At 34.4% G+C, this 21,235-nt stretch overlaps 1 protein-coding gene across 1 annotated transcript in view; it reads left to right on the forward strand.

Annotated features, from left to right (window-relative positions):
• The first annotated feature begins 2,971 nt into the window (after positions 1 to 2,971).
• Positions 2,972 to 21,235, forward strand: part of LOC128999845 (DNA (cytosine-5)-methyltransferase 1-like) — a 35,592-nt gene continuing 17,328 nt past the window's right edge. Inside the window, exons 1-18 of the mRNA XM_054426553.1 lie at positions 2,972 to 3,282; positions 4,952 to 5,108; positions 5,939 to 6,071; positions 7,140 to 7,280; positions 8,619 to 8,744; positions 9,694 to 10,072; positions 10,562 to 10,801; positions 11,236 to 11,354; positions 13,397 to 13,641; positions 14,316 to 14,497; positions 15,452 to 15,596; positions 16,189 to 16,319; positions 16,813 to 17,001; positions 17,540 to 17,689; positions 18,609 to 18,818; positions 20,259 to 20,330; positions 20,704 to 20,797; positions 20,988 to 21,122. Coding sequence (XP_054282528.1) covers positions 3,212 to 3,282; positions 4,952 to 5,108; positions 5,939 to 6,071; positions 7,140 to 7,280; positions 8,619 to 8,744; positions 9,694 to 10,072; positions 10,562 to 10,801; positions 11,236 to 11,354; positions 13,397 to 13,641; positions 14,316 to 14,497; positions 15,452 to 15,596; positions 16,189 to 16,319; positions 16,813 to 17,001; positions 17,540 to 17,689; positions 18,609 to 18,818; positions 20,259 to 20,330; positions 20,704 to 20,797; positions 20,988 to 21,122 — 2,919 coding nt within the window. The 5' untranslated portion in view covers positions 2,972 to 3,211. The remainder of the gene's footprint in view (positions 3,283 to 4,951; positions 5,109 to 5,938; positions 6,072 to 7,139; positions 7,281 to 8,618; positions 8,745 to 9,693; positions 10,073 to 10,561; positions 10,802 to 11,235; positions 11,355 to 13,396; positions 13,642 to 14,315; positions 14,498 to 15,451; positions 15,597 to 16,188; positions 16,320 to 16,812; positions 17,002 to 17,539; positions 17,690 to 18,608; positions 18,819 to 20,258; positions 20,331 to 20,703; positions 20,798 to 20,987; positions 21,123 to 21,235) is intronic.

Genomic DNA, 21,235 nt, shown 5'->3' on the forward strand with positions numbered 1-21,235 from the left:
TCACTTGCTTCTTTGCAGGAATGATAAAGTACTGTTGTAGTTGTGTAAACCAACAGGTTTATCTGAGTTTAATTCAATTTAAAACTTTTCATGCCTGGGAGGAGTTAAAAAAATCTATATTTGAAGACCTTATCTAAACACATGTGAAGCAGTTATTGTTAACAAGAACCTTCAAATTTGAATTAAAAACGTGTTATGATTTTTCTACCTTTTCCACAAAACCATAATAATCAAACAAATCTTATATGCTTAACTTCAAAAATTGGGGCCAGAGCCAAGGATGATATAGTTACAGTTACAGAATATTAATTAAATAAATAAATAAATATCTCTTTATTGTCACTTTAACATTAGTCATAACAGCGTAGTTACTAAACAGGTAACATCTTTGACTATTGATACAACTTCAGTATCCATCAATGATAACAACATTGACAGTCAAAAATCAAAATTGCACTGTTACAAGAATCAGTACACAGAGGAAACAAAAGTCTTATAAATAAATAGGCATTATTAGTTTAACATATAATACCCCTGCCCATGGTGGAAGGAAAATACATAGGTGTGCTATTCCCATCATCAGTGCAGTGGACTTTCTGGATCATTGTTACATATATTGTAATTCTGTAAATTTTTTACACTAGGCTTAGTGGCTTTTAAACTAACTAAATTAATAAACCAAACTAATTTTTTTTCAAACAGAGAATAATTTTAATATAAAAATTAAACTAATTAAAAATCATGATACCCAGTAGACATGTTAGAAGTCACGAGCATGTTAAACATTTCATATTGTGAATTTTTTTTAATATGCGTTTTTAAAAGGATTTTCATTTAAGCTCTATTTGTTTTGGGAAAAATTATAAGCGTCCATCTCTTTTGAACGACTTCTGTAAGCTGTTCCCAAAAAATTTTTTTTTAATGAGTGGTTTTTCTTAAAATTGGGTACGTGTGAATATAATTAACACCTGTATTTTCGGATACTAACAACCCGCAACGTACGGTAGTACGTTCACGTTCACGTTCTCGCCCAGCCCCCACCACCACACAGCTAGAGGGTGCGGGGGTAACGGGTGGCGAACTCAACCAAGGTCGTTCACTCATCCAGTCAATTGTTTCCATTCTACGCGGATTTCCAGGATCTCAGTGACTGTCACCTGTCACACACACGTAGCACGTGCCGTACACACCATAGCCTTGTTTCTCCGTGTTTGTGTTTGTAGTTTTATACAGCTTTAACACTGTGTCATTCTTTTTCTTCAATCAGTTAGTTTTTTATTCATTCATCCGTATATGATATACCCATAACAATGCCTCGAAAGCCGAGGCCACATAAACGAAACAAACATTCAATAGCTGCAAGGAGGTATATAGTCAATAAGAAAAGTGCCGTCGCTACTGCAGCTTCCGTAGCACTAGCAGAGGACGAAGCTACAAATACAGCCCTAGGAGAGTCCAATGATGACATTTTCGACAGATTGCGTGATGAGACCAGGTAAGAATAAAATCCAATCCAATTTATGTATATTTCGTCTATAAGGATACATATTTAGCCTTGGTGTTGTTTAAGAAAACATTTTTATGCATATTGTTAATTTTAAAAAACGCTCACAAATGTAATGGCAATTTTTACAGTTTTTTATTACATACCGTAGTAGCATTCTAGACAATAGTAGTATATTACGTTACTAGTCCTAAAAATATGTGTTTACCGGACGAGTGCGGTCGTTCCCGTGCTAGACCAAGTCGAGCGCGGGATTAACGAGTTCGGTAAACACATTTGAACGATAGTGACGTACGATTTTTACGCCATACTACTATAAGCTAACTTAACAATTAAAAAAACCTGTACAAATCCTTGTATTTTCCCACCGACTTAAGGACAAACAATCACCACTCAAGAAGAGGTTATGATTTTCTTTATATAACCACTCATTGCCAAATATAATCAGCTGGTGTCCGGCAAAAACTCATTATAATACAGTAGTACGTAATGAACCCCTATTTGATTAAGCTAGCGGCAAACAGCTGTTTTCTGGACTAAATAAAATCCTTGCGTGGGGAGTTCGTTAAAACAGTGTAGTGTGGCGTAATAGTAAATTTGACCTAGCTAATGCATTTTGTATTGTTGATGCCATAGTCGCATTTTTTACGTAGGTAGCAATCATAAACGCTTTTGAGGGAAATCGGTCCAATTAACATTACAATGGTTCATTGGGACGGTGGCGTCGTGCTGTAATCTATAACTACTCGAAGGTCACGAATTGTGGATATTTATAGTCATGCAATGTGGATGCGATACTCCCTGGTGTGGATTAACGTCCGCACTAGTGAGTACTACTACGTTTATCCGCAGTACTATCCTGATAGTTAAACCGATTCGTTAATTACAAGGAAAAAATGAGGTTTGAATTCCACTATAACTGTAGTGTGTAGGTACCTTAGTTGCCATTGTGGCTGATGTATGGGCTATTAATTAACAGCTGTGTCTACGGAACATGTCAACAAGTCTTGACTGCCTTAGTCACCAACAAGACTACAAGATCTCGCCACACATCCTACACTCATCTCCATTATTGCTTGGCTTAAAAGACCTACATTCTTATGATCGCCATTTCAGAATAAAGTAGACTATTAAAAGTAAATGTATTGAAATAGCTATTTCACTTAAGGTTTCTCTTAGACTCTTAAGCCACCAAAGTATAAATACTAAATATGACAATTTTTAATACACTTTACATAGCCGTAATAAATGTCTAATAATAATCCACGCTAGTCCACCCTCTTTTTTGATCATAATTTTATGGACTGTTCCTGGTAGTCTTTTTTAGGTTGGCGCCTGGCGGGAACTTTACCGCCAACGATTTGCTCTTCTTTTCTTACTGAATACTGACTTCGTCTTGCTTTTGCTTTGCTTTGCTGTTTTGTCTTGCTGTAATCACTGAACTGATCTTCTTGGACGTAATACAGTAATACGTGATCTCGTGTGAATGTTAATTGTGAATCGTGATCGAAATTCAAGAATAATGAATCTAATCTAACCAAACCCATCCATCGGCTTTGTCTCCCTGTGATACATTTCCTCAAGAGGTTTTGTCTTTAGTTGTTCCCAATTAACTTTAATTTAACATCATAAATAGCCTAGTCAGTGTGCATTTTACTTTAAAGTTGAGACTTTCTTCGTTTTGCAACTTAGGCCTACAACAACATTATGCCAGGCATCGTGATCCAGAGTGAGTCAGTCATCAAACTTTCTTCAGCAACTCCAGATACCATAAAAAGGTAATTAATACAGCCACTAACAGGCTACTTATCCTAAATCTCAATGAAGATCTTACTTTTCAATTGTTTCGTCACTTGCCTAGGCTATACCGCAGGCTACTGCTGGTATGGTTTGGACTGTCTTATAAGAAAACAAAAAAAATAGGGGAAATACAAGGATTAGGAGAAAATCCCTGTCAAAAATTCCCACTCCCCAGAGCCATACACCAACCTTACTGCCCAGCCCATTAAGAACATATTTAATTAGTAGGTTAAGTTCGTCCACGTGCACTTTACTTTAGGTCCTACACTCATTCGAATGAAAATATCGATTATTCGATATATCGTTTGGTTAGTTAAGTTAACTTAGGTAGTTTAACTAACCAAACGATATATCAAATGAAACAATTGATATATCGATCGATATTTTCATTTGACTGAGTGTAGGACCCAAAGTAATGTGCAGCCTAGTCCACAAGTAAGTTATCTTAATATAGCCTATTTGGGTTCAAATCTTTTTTTGATTTAGTAGTGAAACTAAACAAGAGAAGATGGTTGAAGCCAACTGTTACCATGGCTGAGTAACCTACTACCAGAACGTCAACCAGCGACCCTTAGCAGAATCTGAGTCTATTTTAATTTCGTGGTATCTTAGGCCTTAGAGGCACAATAAGTTAATGGACCGTGAAGAGCACATGATTTAGATACCGGTATGCCCTTGTGCCGTTTAACCACACTTGAAGGGATGATATGCTCAGCAATAAAATTCTTAAATACTCTATTAGACCAAAGGGAGAGCCTTGATTGTAGAGCATTCAGGATCGTGTTTAGGAACTCGCTCTCAAATAGGCCACTGTACAATCTGGAAGAGATAACGAGGCCGAAGAGAACTTATCAGTCTCGCACACCACAGCCTAGCCTTAAGTCTTAAGTTTTAAATCTAAAAATAACAATAGTTTAGGCCTAGTGTAATTCAGTTTAAATTGCAAATAGGCCTAAACTGATAGACAATTAAAGGCTAGGCCTATGGTTAATTTTATTAGATAATCTTCCAAACAGTTTGGTCAGAAACAGTAAAATCTTGATTGTCGTTTTGTACTGGTGATAAGCTAATAATTATGTAGCTGCTATTTAAATGTATATTTTATCTTCTGTACATTTCATTGTAAACTTGACTATTCCAATACAATTTAATTTTGTAATTATGGAATAGTGCTCTGTCAGTTTGCAAATCTACACACCTAGACGAACATTTTGCCTTAATATTGTTATCATAACAAATAATAATTATGCTACCTATTTTATTGTTATTAGTAGGCATTTCCACTCTCAGACTCCACAAATATTATTGGAAGCTAAATAAAAATATATGTTTTGCTTTTTTAGTGAGTCGGTGGCTCAGTCGTTAGCGTCGCGGACTTCGGGCCCAAGGCAGCGATGTCGTGGGTTCGGATCCTGGTCACTGCCGATAACATTTTATCAGTACAGTTCATCTTTGTACTGTACCGGCTCACTCCTTGCTTTGCTGTAAACGATCCACGCACGGGCGCTTAGTCTATGTGGACGGGCAAATGCAAGGTTAAAAGAGGCCGCCAACCTCTTTTTTTTAAAAAAAAGACTCTTAATGTTTGCTTTTCATACTTGGTTCCACTGCTTTTAACCTGACATAATGTAATGTTTTTTGTTTTAGGTTGGAAATGTTGGAAAATGAAATAAAAACTAAGGAGATATCAGAAAAAGAATATTGTAACAGAAAGTGGTCATTGCTGAAACCTCATGCAGACTTGGAAATAGTCTCTCAGATTGAGAAGTTGCAAGCTGATTTTGAAACCACAAACATATTGGAGGTAACTAACAGTGTCAAAATAAATTTTAGACTAGTTCTAGCCTAAAAGTGCTACACAAAGTGTGACAAAGGAACTTTTAAGCTTTTCCACCACTATGATCAGTGAAAGCGCCTTAATATATTTGGAAAATATGTAGAAAATAAGTGGTTTATGCTTTTTTATAAGTTAGCATGGTGCACGGAATTGTGTGCACTAATAATCTAGACGTAGGAGATGAAGGACTTTTTATTTGGTGTTTTTTTCCAGGGCTTGTACCCCAACAGGTTTTTTTTTGGGGGGGGGGGGATTTTGGTAATTTTTTAAATTTGTTCAGGACAATTGGGTTTTTGTTGATCTATTTTGATGAAGCTCATAAAACTTTAAAAACTCATCAAATGTCTCCAATGAAGACGGGTAGGATTAGTAACATGAAACAAAATTTTTCAAATTTTTTTTATCATTAGGCTATTGCTTTAGTAGATGATCACTTACCTTGTTCAAAACCATCCTGCGTCATTTTTATTGCCTTCATATTTTTAATATCCCAATAAATCGCCCGTTTTTGGCATTTTAGCGACATTTTGGGCTTATTCAAGGTTATTTTTTTACTTTTTTTTAATAAAAAAAAAATAATACTTATGAAGTCAAACGGGGTGAAGCCCGTGGGTAACAGCTAGTTGTTTTAAATCCATTTTTCCAACTCACCGTGGTAATACATAGGCTATTTTTAGCATATGAAGGGTTAACCGAAAAATTGGTTATCCGAAACAGCTCTCCCCCCTTTATTTCTGTTAACCACGGTTCTACTGATATGGTATATTAATTTTATTTTTTTATTATTTAATTTATAGACTGACTACTGTTCTGAAATGATGAAAATTCTTCAAGTCAACCTTCACATCCATTCGCCTATCAAAGGGAGTGGGAATTCCTTCTCAGGTGATGTTACATCTCCAAAGTTCGGCGGCTCCCCTAAAACATATGGTAAGTTCATACTTTATAAAAAAATGTTTATGCTTTATAACACTCAGTTTGTTGTTGAGCTTTTCATAAAATTTCTTTCAATTCAAGTTATCAAGAACTTTGATTTTTAACCATACATCACATTCCTGTAACAGCCAATATTCGCAGAATGTTGGAATAACTGCCTCGTCTTACTCAATGGCCAACTCTAGAAGTTTTATTTTGTATCATTATTCCCCATAATTCTTATCAATTGTTTCATTCTCCATTGACTACTAATTTTAAGAAATGCATTTCTGCTGGCTGGTTGTTAGAGTGGGCTGGAGAAGAATTAGAGCACTACAGAGCACATGCAGACTTGACCCTACTTTGTTTCTCTACAAACACTAAAAATTAGCCAATCTAAAAAAAAAAAAATAAATTAGCCAATTGGTCTATGCCCTCCGTATTGCTTCATTCCCTTAAAATTGCCTAAATTCACTCATTAAGCAAGTCAGAATGATTATTATTGGCCTACTCAAATTACTTTTGGATTTTTTAAAGTTTCGCTATACAAAGTGCTGTTCTACGTTATTTTAACACATGCCTTAAGTTCATATAAACATATTTCCCAAATTAATTTATAAATGTATATTTTTAATTTTGTGAAGTAGGAAGTAAGATTGTTTGTTTCATTGATAGTATATTTTCCTTTGTTAATTGTTTTTGGAATATAAGTTTAATTTGATTTGATATGCTATGTGACAATGCCTTGTGATTCAAAGCCCACCTTTAACTGTATAAAATCCATCTAGAATAAAACGGATTAGTTTAGAGTAAATTTGTTATTTATAGAATACCTTCCCATATAATAAAGGTCGCTTAATAATTTCATTTCAATTTGATTACCAAAACCACAAATTAATTTGGACTTTGAGCCTGTATTTTTAAACATTAACCCCAGTGCAGCATTGTTCAGTTACAAGTCTCAATCTACACCAATCCTACAGCTTAAAATATACACTCGTGTGTAAACTAGTTTGACACAGTGATAAAGTAATGTAGCCTAGTGTTATAACCAAACCAAAATGACAATGACATCAATCTCAGGTAGACCGACTCGCACTCCTAGAAGTAAACCTACTTTGGAAGCCGACAGTCCGGTTGCTGGTCCCTCCCGCACTCCTGCATCTGCAGCTAAGAAACTGGCTGCGTTTAAAGCTTCCCCACGGAACGGAGACTCTCCAGCAGGTGAGTTGAGATTGGACAACAAAAATATCAATCCCCCTTGAAGTCAGTAAGTTTAACTGCCAGAATAAAATGATATATTTGCATATTCTTAGGAAATATATGAATTTGCTAAATAAACTACCTAACATCAGATTTAACTTTTTAATCTAAAAGGGTTTTTAATGATTTTTATAAAATCATTACCACTTACAGTAGAGCCCCTTTTATCAGACCATGAATGATGGGCGGGGTATGGGCAGAACCCCGGCCAAAATGTTAGATATCGGGTGAAGCAAAAACAAACTCTTTTTATACGTAAGAAAGTTCATACATTTAACAAAAAAACAATACATGTAACGATGAATACTGTTGGGTCAAGCTCGGGTCGAGTGCAGCAGAGCCGAGCGCATATTTCAGTGACTGCAAAAATCATTTGCAAAAATGGGCGATTGAAAATGGACGATTTTAACACAATTGTGAGAGACGATGATGTTGCAATGAATGCCGAAGACGTTAACAAATTTTCCGTAACCTTGGGAGATGATCAGAATTTCACTGTGACCATGGAAGATGTTCACGATCCGCTATGAGCTAAAATCAGGTTTTTGCAGTGAAATTTTAAAATTCCCGCATAATTTACGGGGTTCTCAGAATTCTCAGTCTTTGGTCACCATGTAGGTGGGATATTCCAAGAAGTTGGTTATGCTGGGGTCGGATAAATATTAGGAGTTCTTCTGTATTGAAATCTAATAGTTTGGGCTACTCTGGCAAGCTACAATTTTCTCTTGCATTCTTGTATCTTACAACTTGACAACACTCCCACTGGACCCAACACATCACACTGTTGAGCTTGAAACCCTGTGTTAGTGATCTTCAAATTTACATTCACTATGGTCAACTTCCAGTTCCTTCTATTTCCCATCGAGAACTTATTTACCGTTTACTTGCTATGAGAGCTCTAAAAACTAAACAGAAAACCACCATCTTCCAAAATTTCTGCCATTTAAATTTTATGAAGCTGTTGTTTGTCCAGCCCTATCCATTCATCTGACTGTCCATCGTAGAACAAAGAGGTCGGAAGATCTCTTGCTCATAACCAAAAATCCTCAGCTATGCAACCAAACAGAAACTTTATGATTCCAGACTTTGTTATATGCACAGTTAATTTTACAATAAAAACAACGCAACATACAGTAATGTTCTTTGGCATAATATCATCCGTTTTTTTGTGTAGAAAAAGTTTGTCATTGACAAGCAAAAATGCTCAGTTCTAATATTTATCTTCTAATATTGATATTTCTCTATTTCTACTTCTTTCAATAGTTTAGTCTTTTAAAACCAAATGTTTAATTATTCCAGGCAGCAAGAGAAAGTCTAGTGAAGAGGTTGAAGAAAGTAAGCCGGGTCCATCCACACGCAGAAAGTCTGGAAAAAGGCTTGCTTTGGAAGATGAAGAATCAACTGAAAATGCTAGCTCACCAAAAGGTATCATCTTTACGGTTTGTAAATTGGGGTCCTAAGTATTGTCGATAGTTCATTCCTCTGGTTCTGGTTCAAGATTTCTTATTTTAACCACAATTATACTCAATGGAGTTTTAGACCTTAATGAAGACACCATATCCCTCGACACTATAGTCGTACCACTTAAAAAAAAAACCACCCACTTGTTTGAGTTGCGCAGGTAGGAGAGTCAGAGTGGTGGGGAAAGACCCCTCGCCCCTTGCCAATGACTTATCCCCACCACCGCTCCAGACCCTTCCCCACCATCACCCCTACGTCCGCGAGACAGCCGTGGTTCTGCGCAGGTTCTTTTTAAATTGGTAGGCCTATACCTGTTGCTTTTTCACATGGAGTAACTTACTTATCATTTCAACATTCTTATTCTTTTTTCAAATTTCAGTAAATTTATCCATAGGGTTTTGTTATTTTAGGACACAAGCTACAGCTATCACAATGAACCTAGGTTGGACTAGACAGCTAAACAAAACCTATTCTTAAAACTCAAATCCATACAAAGTTGAAAAGTATATAAAGTAGAATGTAAAGTATAAGTATACCTGTTACGAAGTAAAGTTGAATAGTATACACAACAGAATGAGAATGTAAAGTATAAGTATAAGTGTTTGATTCCTCCACAAAAGCCAGACCTATTCTATTCCTGAAGGAGATTTACGCCAAAAAATGTTATTTGCCAAATATTAGATTTAGTAAACTGACGTTTTTCCCGTATGAAGGAATGTCTAAATATGAGCAATTTCATGGTGTATCTTACATAGAGTTTTATATAGAGTACATAGAGTTTTGTTTTGAAGGGTCGGTTACAGTTAGTTTTTTATTCAAAGTTTTCATACAAAAAAATATAGGCCAACATATTTTGTATAAGCACTTATAAACACTTATTTAAATATCAACTACAAACACTAACTTTGTGTAGGCGCTGGAAGAAAATCTGCTGGTAAGCAAAACGACCACAAAAATACCCAAAAAAACACTTTGAATTCGTGGTTCAAGAAAAATGAGTCAACAGTAAATGGCAAGGCAAGTGAATCTAAGGCTTCAGATCTCAATGGATCTTCAGAAAAGACTGATACTACGTCAAATTCCTCTGACACCAAATTGGAAAATGAGACTGAAGCAATCACTGCTGTTGTGAAAATGGATACACAGGATGTGCCAGAAGAGCCTGAGAGTTCTGTGACTAATGGTGTGAAAATAGAGATTGAAGAAACACCAGTTATTGATGAAGATGAAATTGCCCGGCCAGCTAAGAAAATCAAAACAGAAGAAAGTAAAACAGAGCATATTTCAGAAAAGTAAGAAAATTTGTAATCTAATTTAGTAAAAATATAATATTTAACCAAATTAGTAGTAAAAACCTCTGTAAAACTTAACAAAAATACAATTTATCAATCTAAAACACAACAATATTGTAGGGAAGCAGTCTATTATCAGTTAAGACTGGTGCATACACAATTAATGTAATTATTAGGATTTATGTATTTACATTTTAGGCTCACATAAATGGTCATCAAAAATAATATTTTAGTCATAGGTACATTCAAGACTTGTATAACATATTTTTTCTGATAATGTTATTGGGATTATTGTTTATAATACAACCCATTCAGAAGTTGATTTGATGGGACAATGAAAATAGAAAAATTATCTTGGTAAATTTATAAATAATAATATGACTGGTATTAAAATACCTATGATGGTCAAAACCCAATCTCGAAACCTTATTTACTTAGGTACCATAAATGAATAAACATGAGAATAATGATTGATATACTGTTTGACAGATCTGATATTAAGGAGGCTGACAAGAATTCAGGTAGCATTGGCCGAACAGTGCCCCTGAAATGTGACATATGTCGTCAACTCTTGGGTGACCCAGACACCCGACTCTACCCGGGGCACCCGCACGGAGCTGTGGAAGAGTACATTGCCCTCACCGACCCCAAACTGTCTCTGTTCACTGGGGAGGAAGGAGATATTCACGAGCACGACGCTCGGCCACACAACAAGATCACTCAGTACAGGTAGGTCTCAAGTTCAACTCATGATATTCTTATTAATCAATGAAAAATGTTCATGTAACATTAATTTTGATTATTTAAGTTTGCTATCTGGTTATTTTAGCACTAGCCCAGTAGTAAATTGTAATACAAGACCAGGGTTTGGATCATTCACTTATAAAAACTTAAAAGAAATGCTAATGATGTAGAAACACAAATAAATATTTTGCCGGCTGAGTGCAGAGATAAATCTGTGTACATTATTTTTTATATACAGTCAAAATAGACTTTCTCAGTATTGATTGATTATCCAACAACAACAAAAATAAAAATAAAAAATAAATCTCTTTCTAGAACTTAGAATTAACGATAATCCTATTGTAAGACTGATGCTGACTGTCTGTTCCCTACTAGTACTTAAAGTAAGGTATATCTATTTTTTTACAATTTTGTTTTAGTGTGTATGACAAGGCTGGCCACTTGTGTCCGATAGACGGCGGTCTCATTGAGCGCAACGTGCTGCTTTACTTCTCTGGTTATATGAAACCTGTGTATGAAGAAAACCCTGAGGCAGAAGGTAAAGTTACATTTAACAAATAATTTACCTCATTAAAATATAAAACTGTATGAATTAAATAAAACAATCTTGTAACTTTTAACCTCAGATGTTCATGGTTTTATGAAAGGTCTTATGAAAGTATGGTTTTATTTAAGGTAGCTTGATAATTTTGTTGATCCCAAATAAACCATTTATTTGATCCAGTCTTTAAAGCTTGCCTTCTGTCTTCAGCTTAAAGATGGTGGAATTCCAACCACTCTATCAGCTGACGATAGTTACGAAAACTTAACCAACTGGCAACTAACTCTGAAATAAACATCCTATAGCCTTAGCCTACTATTGATAATATTTCATGATAAATATGCCCTTTCATATAGCCATAAGTAAAAAAATAATCATCATGGTTGACAATTTAAATTTTATAAATGAGTAAATAAAAATATAACCAATTAACTTGGTCCGAATTTATTGGTACTGACATTTCTCTATCAATTCTCGGTCCCGGCACTTTTCAGAAGAACCGGTGGAACCGACATTTGATGTTAAGTACCAACCCATCACTAATTTATAATACGCTATTATTTAGAATAAAACATACTTGTGTACCTGTTGCTCGAATTTGAGCAATTGTAAAGTATTACAGGCAATATTTTAAAACAAATAACAGTTATAATTTCCGATGACTTTAAAAGAGTCGACTCAAAGATAATGGAAATACTCACGATGTATATAACAGTTTGATATGATCAACATTTCTTGTAAATATCTTATCATTTTTCAAAAGTTGATCTTGTTTTTATTTTAGTGTTTTCTACAAAATGTTTTCCACTCATAGCCAATTTAGGTTGTCCATAACTACGATTATAAATTCCAAAAAAACACATTATTTCTATTTTTTTCTACTTGGTGGTGTTCTATGCTTTCCTATGTTTCCATTGTTTGCAAATCGGCTCTTTCAATGATTTATCAAGAAATGCAGCACAGTGTTAATTCGGTTTTCTTTTAAGTAAATATCAAATTGTCCAGGCTTTCTCGCTTTTTTCCATTGTAATATTTACCCCAGCCCAAATGCAAATAGTAAATAGTTCATTTCAACCAAGTCGTAAATGTTTGTAGCACACATTTCCTTAAATTGCAACTAAAATATTAACAGCAATTAAATTATCCAGCTGATCATAACATAATGTAAACAAATATGTTCTTCATAAGGATAACATAGGAACTTTATAAGCCACTGGGGCAGAGCCCAAGGGACTTAAAAAAATGTAAGGTCCAGTTTGCAAATCTACACACCTAGACAAACATTTTGGTATGCAATATGTCGGTTTAACAAAAAAGCCTTATTGTTTACAAAGTTTCATGTAGCGTATTAAATAGATTTCCACTGTACAATTCCACAGCTCATGCAGAATATGAATGGATAAGTATCATCCCAATAGTATTTTTACCAAGTGGCAGAAATAGGTTTTAGTCACTGTGCAAGCAGCATTTAAAGTGGGTGACAAGTCTGTAGCCTATGTTTAAAGCCATCAGAGCCGTACTTGGTTTATATTGAATAGCAGTTTAACATGTGTTTGCCCTCATTGATGGCTCACAAACATCAATCTAAGTTATATTCACACAAACAAAGCTGCTCGGCCGTCATCGATATTAGTGCTGTGGTCCTGCATATTTCTGTTTACATCAGTGGCAGACGCACCATCTTAAATAAGTTGATGCAACAGGTTCAAACAAACAGTGTTTTTGGATGCTGTTGTTTGGATCTGATTGTTAATTTTATTACAAATTTTATCTGTATAAATATACCGTCTGGAAGTAAAGTTTAATTGGTGGGTATTAAAAATATAAGTCAAAACAGTTAGAGATCCTTCATAAAAAGTTAGATAATGAGACAATCTGCTAAGAATTATAGTTTAAGAGCCATGATTGATAAACTCAATTCTACCAGTTTTCAAAACCTGTATAGAAATGCCAATCATGTTCACTTTGTTTTGTTCATCTTTATTAGGTTAAATTGAACCTGCCTACATACACCAATTTTAATTACATATGCAACCCAGGTGGTATTGCCAGCATGGACATGGGTCCAATCAACGAGTGGTGGGTCTCTGGCTACGACGGAGGTGAGAGAGCGCTGATTGGCTTCTCCACAGACTACGGAGAGTATTATCTCATGGAGCCGAGCGAAGTTTACGCCCCTCTGATGGAGACTGTCAAGCAGAAGATCTACATGGGCAAATTGGTTATCGAGTTCCTCTTGGAGGATCCTACTGCGTCTTACGAGGACCTGCTCAACAAACTTCAGGTGTATATTCTTGTGTATATCCACGCCTGTGGTATATATTTTTAGTTTTTTGTAAGGGAATGGTCCATACCCTGGTCTTGTAGACCTTTTTGTTAGATAGTATCACTTATTGACAGCCCAATGACAAATCTGGGTCTGAAAAAAATCTTGCCTGGAATCGAACCAATTTTTTTGTCATTTACTCAATAATCAGAAACTTTGCTGGTATTCTGCTAACTGAGGAAGTTGCGAGACATTATGTCCTTTGAAGTTGATAGGTAAAACCCTAATATAAATTATGAGTAACCCTGTTTGTGGTTACATGAAATGAAATAATATTTTATTCCCCATTAAAAATTTACATACAGTACATAGTATTTTTTTAAATAAATAATACAGAAAACATTACTAAAGTAACTGAGACTTGGTACTGAACACAGAACAGTGGACTGAAAGACAGAGAAGTATTATTACGTCTAAACTCACCGGTAGACTTTTGTCTTGCTTGGAACTAAATTTTCACTGTTCTGGACTAAAATTTAAGATAAAACCAAGTTGTACAAACCGAATTAATGTTTTTTCACACTAAACGTTTTCTTGAGAATGTACTAAAATAAATTAAATAAACGTCATTGACTTCATAGCTATAAAGTGTAATGCACAACACTGTAACTAACATGAAGTGATTTGTACAGACGACAGTTCCTCCCTTTGGCACCACAACACTGTCCGAGGACAGTTTGTTGCGCCACGCTCAGTTCATCTGTGACCAAGTGCTCAGTTTTGACGAAGGAGCTGATAACAGTGATGACCTTCTTATCACCTCACCCTGCATGAGAGCGTTGGTTAACCTGGCCGGAGTCACTTTTGGAAAAAGGTATGATCTCTTGAATAATGATTTTGATAGTTTTTGTGAACACTCTTTTCAATTGACAAGAGTTGTGGTAGTTTAGTTTAACCCATTGGGGAAGGAATTAATCCGCTACCTGCAGCACCCTCTGGTGGCAATTAATTTTACCGAATTTGTACACTTTTACTCTAACTGCTATAGAAAGAAAACCTTAGGTAATAAATTAATAATTCTTTCACCATTTTGTTCACAGTAAAATTGTCTACAGAAAAGTGTTAATTGGATAGTCAAAGTTGTAAACTAAAAAAATAAATATGTATAAAGATTATAAAAATAAAAATTTTAAAAACAATATTTTGAAAGTAAACTTGATATACAAATTCCAAGATTAATGCAGACACTAAATAACACTCTTATTATAAAGGTCGATCGATTCCCTACGTAGAAAAATCAAAAGTTGTGTACTTTTATAAGTAATAACATTTTAAAAAAATTTTTTGTTTACCTTACCGCAGCTGATTTTTGGTGATATGTGGTTTCCATGGCAACACAAAATTGTTTGTTATTCGCTAAAATAAATGAGTAAATACGCAAATCAAGAAGCAAGATATTTATAAACATTATAATAGTAAGAAGAAACAAAAAGGGCGAAAAATAATAATAACTAAATAAAAAATGGCGCTGCCTAGCGGTGACACGAGCGGCTCTCGTAAGTCGGCCTGCAGCGGCCGTACGAGTAACGCTCGTAAGTCGGCGCCAATGGGTTAAAGTCTTCATTTACAGGAGTCTTATTTAAACGAGGTTCTATAACCTGCTTCTTTCTCAATTTTTTTTTTTTCATACCAGTAATGTAATATATACAGGTATATACATAGCAAAATACTAATTATAAGAAATATGATGGAGTTTCATACTAAACATTTAAATGCAAAGTTAACAAATTACTAAATATACGAAAATTGTTGTTGTCAATGACAACAGAAGAGAAATGCGACGTGGCGACAGGAAGGAGATAAGACAGAAGAAGACAAAGCAGGTTTGGAGTAAAGCCACGAGTACTCCTTGTGTCAGTGAAGTGTTCGAGTCTTTGTTTACCGACCAACTGGACACCGATGCAACCTCAAAGGTATTTGATTACAAAATATTGAGCATTATACAATTTTCATTCTTGTATGACTAGGAAAAAATTCTACAATATGTTCAAGTTTCCCATTTATATATTTTCACATCCGAACTATGTAAGGACCGAAAGTAGAAGTGATTTTGGACAAAGTCTTAAGCGGTTGTAAACACAAGTCTCAATAACTTAATAATCATAATTGTTTAGATCATCCTTCTCACTATTGTTACAAAACTTAAAGTTATTATGATTTCATTCATGCAAATCATTGATGCAAAAACTACTCTAGCGAAAGAGCTAAATTATTCTGGGGAGAAAATAGCAATTAAACTAGCTTTCTTTAATTCATTTAATTTGATAGCTGGCCCATGCACAATGCTCTAGATATACTTAGCTTATAACTGATCTCAAAATTCTATAATATTGAAATCTCTGATTAAATCAAAATGTTTACATTTAACCGTTCATGGACATATGACATTCAGTAACATTTAATCCAATTATAATTCATAACCTTACTTTGGATTTCATAACATTACCTTTTAATTAAAAGTCTTTAAATGTCAAAGGTGTTTGATTCGCCATGTTTACTGTCCAGGGTCCCAAGCGCCGCAGGTGTAATGTGTGCGAGGCTTGTCAGTCTTCTGACTGCGGCTCATGCTCCGCTTGCAAGGATATGATCAAGTTTGGCGGCTCAGGAAAGAGCAAACAAGCCTGTATCAAGCGCAGGTAAATTATTATTATATCAATTGTAATAATTATTACAATCAATAAATTATGTTATATACAATATACATGCTCAAAATTGACTATTTTAAAGCTATACGTATATTTTTATCGTTTTTGACATTAATAATACAGGGTGTTTTAAATGGTTATATATTTTTTTAAGTTTATTTCCTTAAACTTTAGGTTTCCAAGAACACACTGGACAAAAATTAGAGTGGAAAAACCTGGTTAGGTCAACTTGAATATGTGGACTGTGCGTGTATTCTGTATAGACTTAGTTACATAGTCAGCAGACATATCATAAAATTTATATTTTCCAACTGTCTGGTGCAAGTCCTTGAATAGTTACACCAGTATTGATACCAAAATACATCAGCGTTGAAACACAGGATATGAAAGATTAATATTTTCTAATATTAAAATACTAATTTTTACACCTCTAAGAAGCTGTGTGAACCCAATACTGTCAACAATCTGTTGTATTATGTTGCAGGTGTCCGAACATGGCCATCCAAGAGGCTGATGATGACGAGCCAGAAGATGAACAGGACATTGTGGCGGAGGATGACTCAAGTAACATGAGCTGGACAGCGACCCGCACTGTTAAAACTAAAAGCTCCAAGAAGAAGGTTGAGTGGGTCGGAGAACCCTTGAAGGACGACGGTCGCAAGGTCTACTATAGGTTAGGTTCAACTACACTTGGTTTTTAAAAGCTGGCAAAGCTTTGTTTATATGAGAAAAATAATCTGATAGAACTAGAAGATTTTGAAATCCAAGACAGAAAAGAACTGGAGTGGTTGAACAGCCCCCAATAGCCTCCCTAAATACTAAAAGATGAAAATATTATTACTGGAACAACCTTTATAGTTTCTTAAGAATTCCTTTTGTGTGTGTTTAGAATTGCAATGACTTTGGTAAAGATGGCTTTATGCAAGGTTTCAAGATTTTTGTTACACAGTAGGTTTACTTTTCTGGCAAAAATATTTGAAAGTACAAATAAACACATGGGAATTTTCAGAATTACAAGTTCTTTCAGCTATAAAGTCTTTTGAAAAGTTTATAAGTAGTTCAAAAATTCTATGATTCATGTGTTTATTTGTACTTCCAACTATATTTGTTGGTAAGGTAAGTCTGTTGTTTAACCTATCTAACACAAAATCGTTAAAGTAACAGCTGCTTCAATATTTCAGCAATTTAAACGTTTGTGTTGAATGTTGCAGCAAAGTGAAGATTGGAGATGAACAGATCACTGTTGGAGATTGTGTGACTGTAGAGCCCAATGATCCTGGCACTCCTGTGTTTATCGGCCGTGTTATATACATGTGGCAGGACAAGAGCCAAGAGAAATTCTTCCACGCCCAATGGTTTTGGTAAGTCAATTAGCTCAATATATTGTTGTTATCAAACCATTTTTGTATTTTATTGTAAAATTGGTTTTCTTTAACTTAATGGTAGCTGTTATTTGGGGGATTCTTGCGGATGGTGTGTAGAAAACCAGTTTTCAGAACGTTTTGGGATCTTGAATCTGATCCTGTCCTAATCTAACAAAGTACTGAAACATAACCAAAATGTAGCCTACATTAACCCACCCTACTGATGAACTGTGATTTACCGTACTAGCTTTGGCTGAAAAATATGACAGCTATTTTCCAATATGGCCGACAACTTTATTTCTTACAAAACACCCTATATTTTATGATTGTTTTAGAATGTAAATGTGGTTTTAACAATTTATTTTATCCTTGCAATTAAACAATGGAATCAATATTTGTAATGTACTTTATGATATTTTAGAATTTAAATATAATTTTAAGACTTTATTTATTTTTTATTTTTTGCATTTGCTCTCTAAACTTACTCGTTTAAGAACTACAGGATGCAGAGTGTACACCGCAAGTCATTTTTTCTTAGGTGTAACACACTGTAACTTCTAAACAAGTTGTAGCCTTAGAAAAAAAAAAAATAGAATAAAACTTTTGTTTTAAATCACATTAAAATTATTCTTAAACAAGCATAAAATATGGGGTGTTCCATAAGAAATATTAAAGTTGTCTGCCATATTGGAAAATGGCGGTCACATTTTCAAAATTCAAAACCATCCCAAAAAACATTATTAAAATTAAAGGGGAGCGCCCCAGAAGAAGATAACTGTCATTCTCATCATAAAAAAGTTGGCTGTTGGCTTACTTTAGGTGAGACAACTTGTATATAACATCATAATTGTTATCATTTTGTTATAGCTCTTTTATTGTTGTTTTTTATTATACATATGATAATTGTTTGCCACAGTCGTGGGTCAGACACTGTGCTGGGCGAGACGTCAGATCCACAAGAACTCTTTGTACTGGATGAGTGCGAGGACTCTGTGTTGTCTGCGGTGGGAGGGTTGGCAGCACTGACTAGAGTGTGTCTGTCCAGCGACTGGGCCACCCAGGGCGGCCAACCGTTGACCATAAACGTGGGGAAGGATGATGGCAAGACGTTCTACTATCAGAAGAAGTGAGTGTCGAATATCTTGTTATGTTAAAAATTCCATCTTGTTCGGATCCGTTTGGTTCACACATCAGATGGTTCAGACACCTTTTGCGTATGACTGCTTTGTTAATAGCTATGTAAAACAAGCCACAATTTGTAAAGGTGCCGGCTGGCAATATCACATATTTTATTATAAAAACAAATGCGCCCAGAGGAAAACTCCGTGGTGTCACCGACAGAGGATGAACAGTTGAAAAGATTCTGGGATTTGGCAAGATTGTGTATTTGCTGATAAAGTGACTCTTTGGATATTTTTTCTAAAACTTGGGATTGGTAAAACTAACTTTTTTGAATATCTTTTGTTTGATAATTAATTATGAACTAGTGTACCTGTTGCTCGAATTCGAGCAATTGCGAAGTATTACAGGCTTTATTTTAAAACGAATAAAAGTCATAATCTCCGATGACTTTAAAAGAGAAGACTCAAAGATTATGGAAATACTCACGATGTACATAACAGTTCGATATAATCATAATTTCTTGTAAATATCTTATCATTTTTTCAAAAGCTGATCGTGTTTTTTAGTGTTTTTCTACAAATGTTTCACACTCATAGCCGCATTAGGTCGTCCATAATAACGATTATAACTTATTATTAACTGACTTTCCCATGTTTCCATAGTTTGCAAATCGGCCCTTTCAATGATTGCTCAAGAAATGCAGCACAGTGTTAATTCAGTTTTCTTTTTAGCATATCAAACTATCCATGCTTTCTTGCTTTTTTCCATTGTAATATTTACGCCAACCCAAATTCAAAAAGTAAATATTTCATTTCAACCAAATGAGTAAATTTTTGTAGCACATGTTTCCTTAAATTGATACTAATATATTAAAACAGCAATTAAATTATCCAGCTGATCATAATGTAAACATGTTCTTCATAAGGATAACATGGGAACTTTAAAAGTCACTGGGACAGAGCCCAATGCATCTTTTCAAAAATTTAAGGCCAGTTTGCAAATCTACACACCTAGACAAACATGTTGGTATATAATATAAGGGGTTAAATCTTAAAATAAAAAAGCCTTATTAGTAACAAATTTTCATGTAGCGTATTAATAATATGGATAGATGTCACCAAAACAACAAAGTTTGTAATTCTTTCCTTAACATAAATTAAATTTTGTAAAATAAAAATGCACAAAAAAAATATTATATGTAGAGAAATGACTCTTACCAATGTTCCTAAACTGTAAACAATATTCTTATTACTCTCTAAAAAAAAAAACATATTTGTGTATAACAAATATGAGGAAGAAACTGAAATTAGAGGTTTTATTAGCTCCTGACTTACACAAGTGTTTAGTTTTCTCAATAAAAGACAAACCCTAGCCAATCGTTTGCTTGAATCTATTAGGTGAAATTTTCACCATTACATGTAATTAAACATAACTAACTTTACAGGTACGACCCATTGCATGCCCGTTTTGAAGATATTCCTGCAGACCCACCATGTTTGAAGGAAGCTACTCATAGGTAAGTAAAGTGTAAAATATAACAATTTTAAAAGTAATTGTGACTTTTTAAAACTTAATTTGTATGTTACATTTGTTTGCCTAAAGCCTAGGAACTAAATAAATTCAATTCTGAGATGAAAAGGTAGAACCCAAGAATAACAACTCTTGGAATTGAAATAGATTTCTTAAGGTTTGGTGGATTTGAGATTCAAAATTTGGCTTGGACTTATCACTACTTAATCCTCCAACCTTATCATATTGTTGTCATAAATTCTATAAATAAATGTTAGACTTACATGTTTTTGTTTTTTTTTAACTAGGTCTATATTCTTTCTTACAATTTCACTACCTATTCTAACATAAATGTCCGTCTAAAATTTTGTATATTACAGGTTCTGTCCATGTTGTGAAAGATTATATCTACAACAAAAGAAAGAAACACCTTGTGTAGACGAGAGACTCGAGGAAGAAACAAATAATAAAGAGGTATACAATTTTGGTTTGGACACATGTTTAAAGTGTTTTTTTCCATTTATTTTAGTTGTATAGAAATAAATAAACATGTAGACTTTTTAAAAATTTTACCATTATAAAACCATTTATAAAAAATATAGATAAGAAAGATGGATTTATACAAATTCAAATTAACAATATTTGAATGCTAACTGTTTTTCAGGTTATGTACGGTGTATTGAGGTGGAAGGGAGAAGAATTTAGACCTGGCAGCTTTGTTTTTCTAACACCAGGAGTGTTCAAGTTCAAGAATGGGTTCTCAGCCATTCTCAAGACTGAGTTTCGCAAACCTGAAAAGGTAAGTAATGTGCCTAGCTCCAACTGCTCTTGATCAATAATGTTTATTAAGGGGGAACCCTACCTAAAAGATCAAAATCTACAATAATGAAGAAATTATTAATATAAATATTT

Source organism: Macrosteles quadrilineatus, unplaced genomic scaffold (genome assembly GCF_028750875.1).
Source record: "Macrosteles quadrilineatus isolate MER2022 unplaced genomic scaffold, UCM_ALF_1.0 Scaffold_8__2_contigs__length_117827958, whole genome shotgun sequence".
NCBI classification, from domain to species: Eukaryota; Metazoa; Arthropoda; class Insecta; order Hemiptera; family Cicadellidae; genus Macrosteles; species Macrosteles quadrilineatus.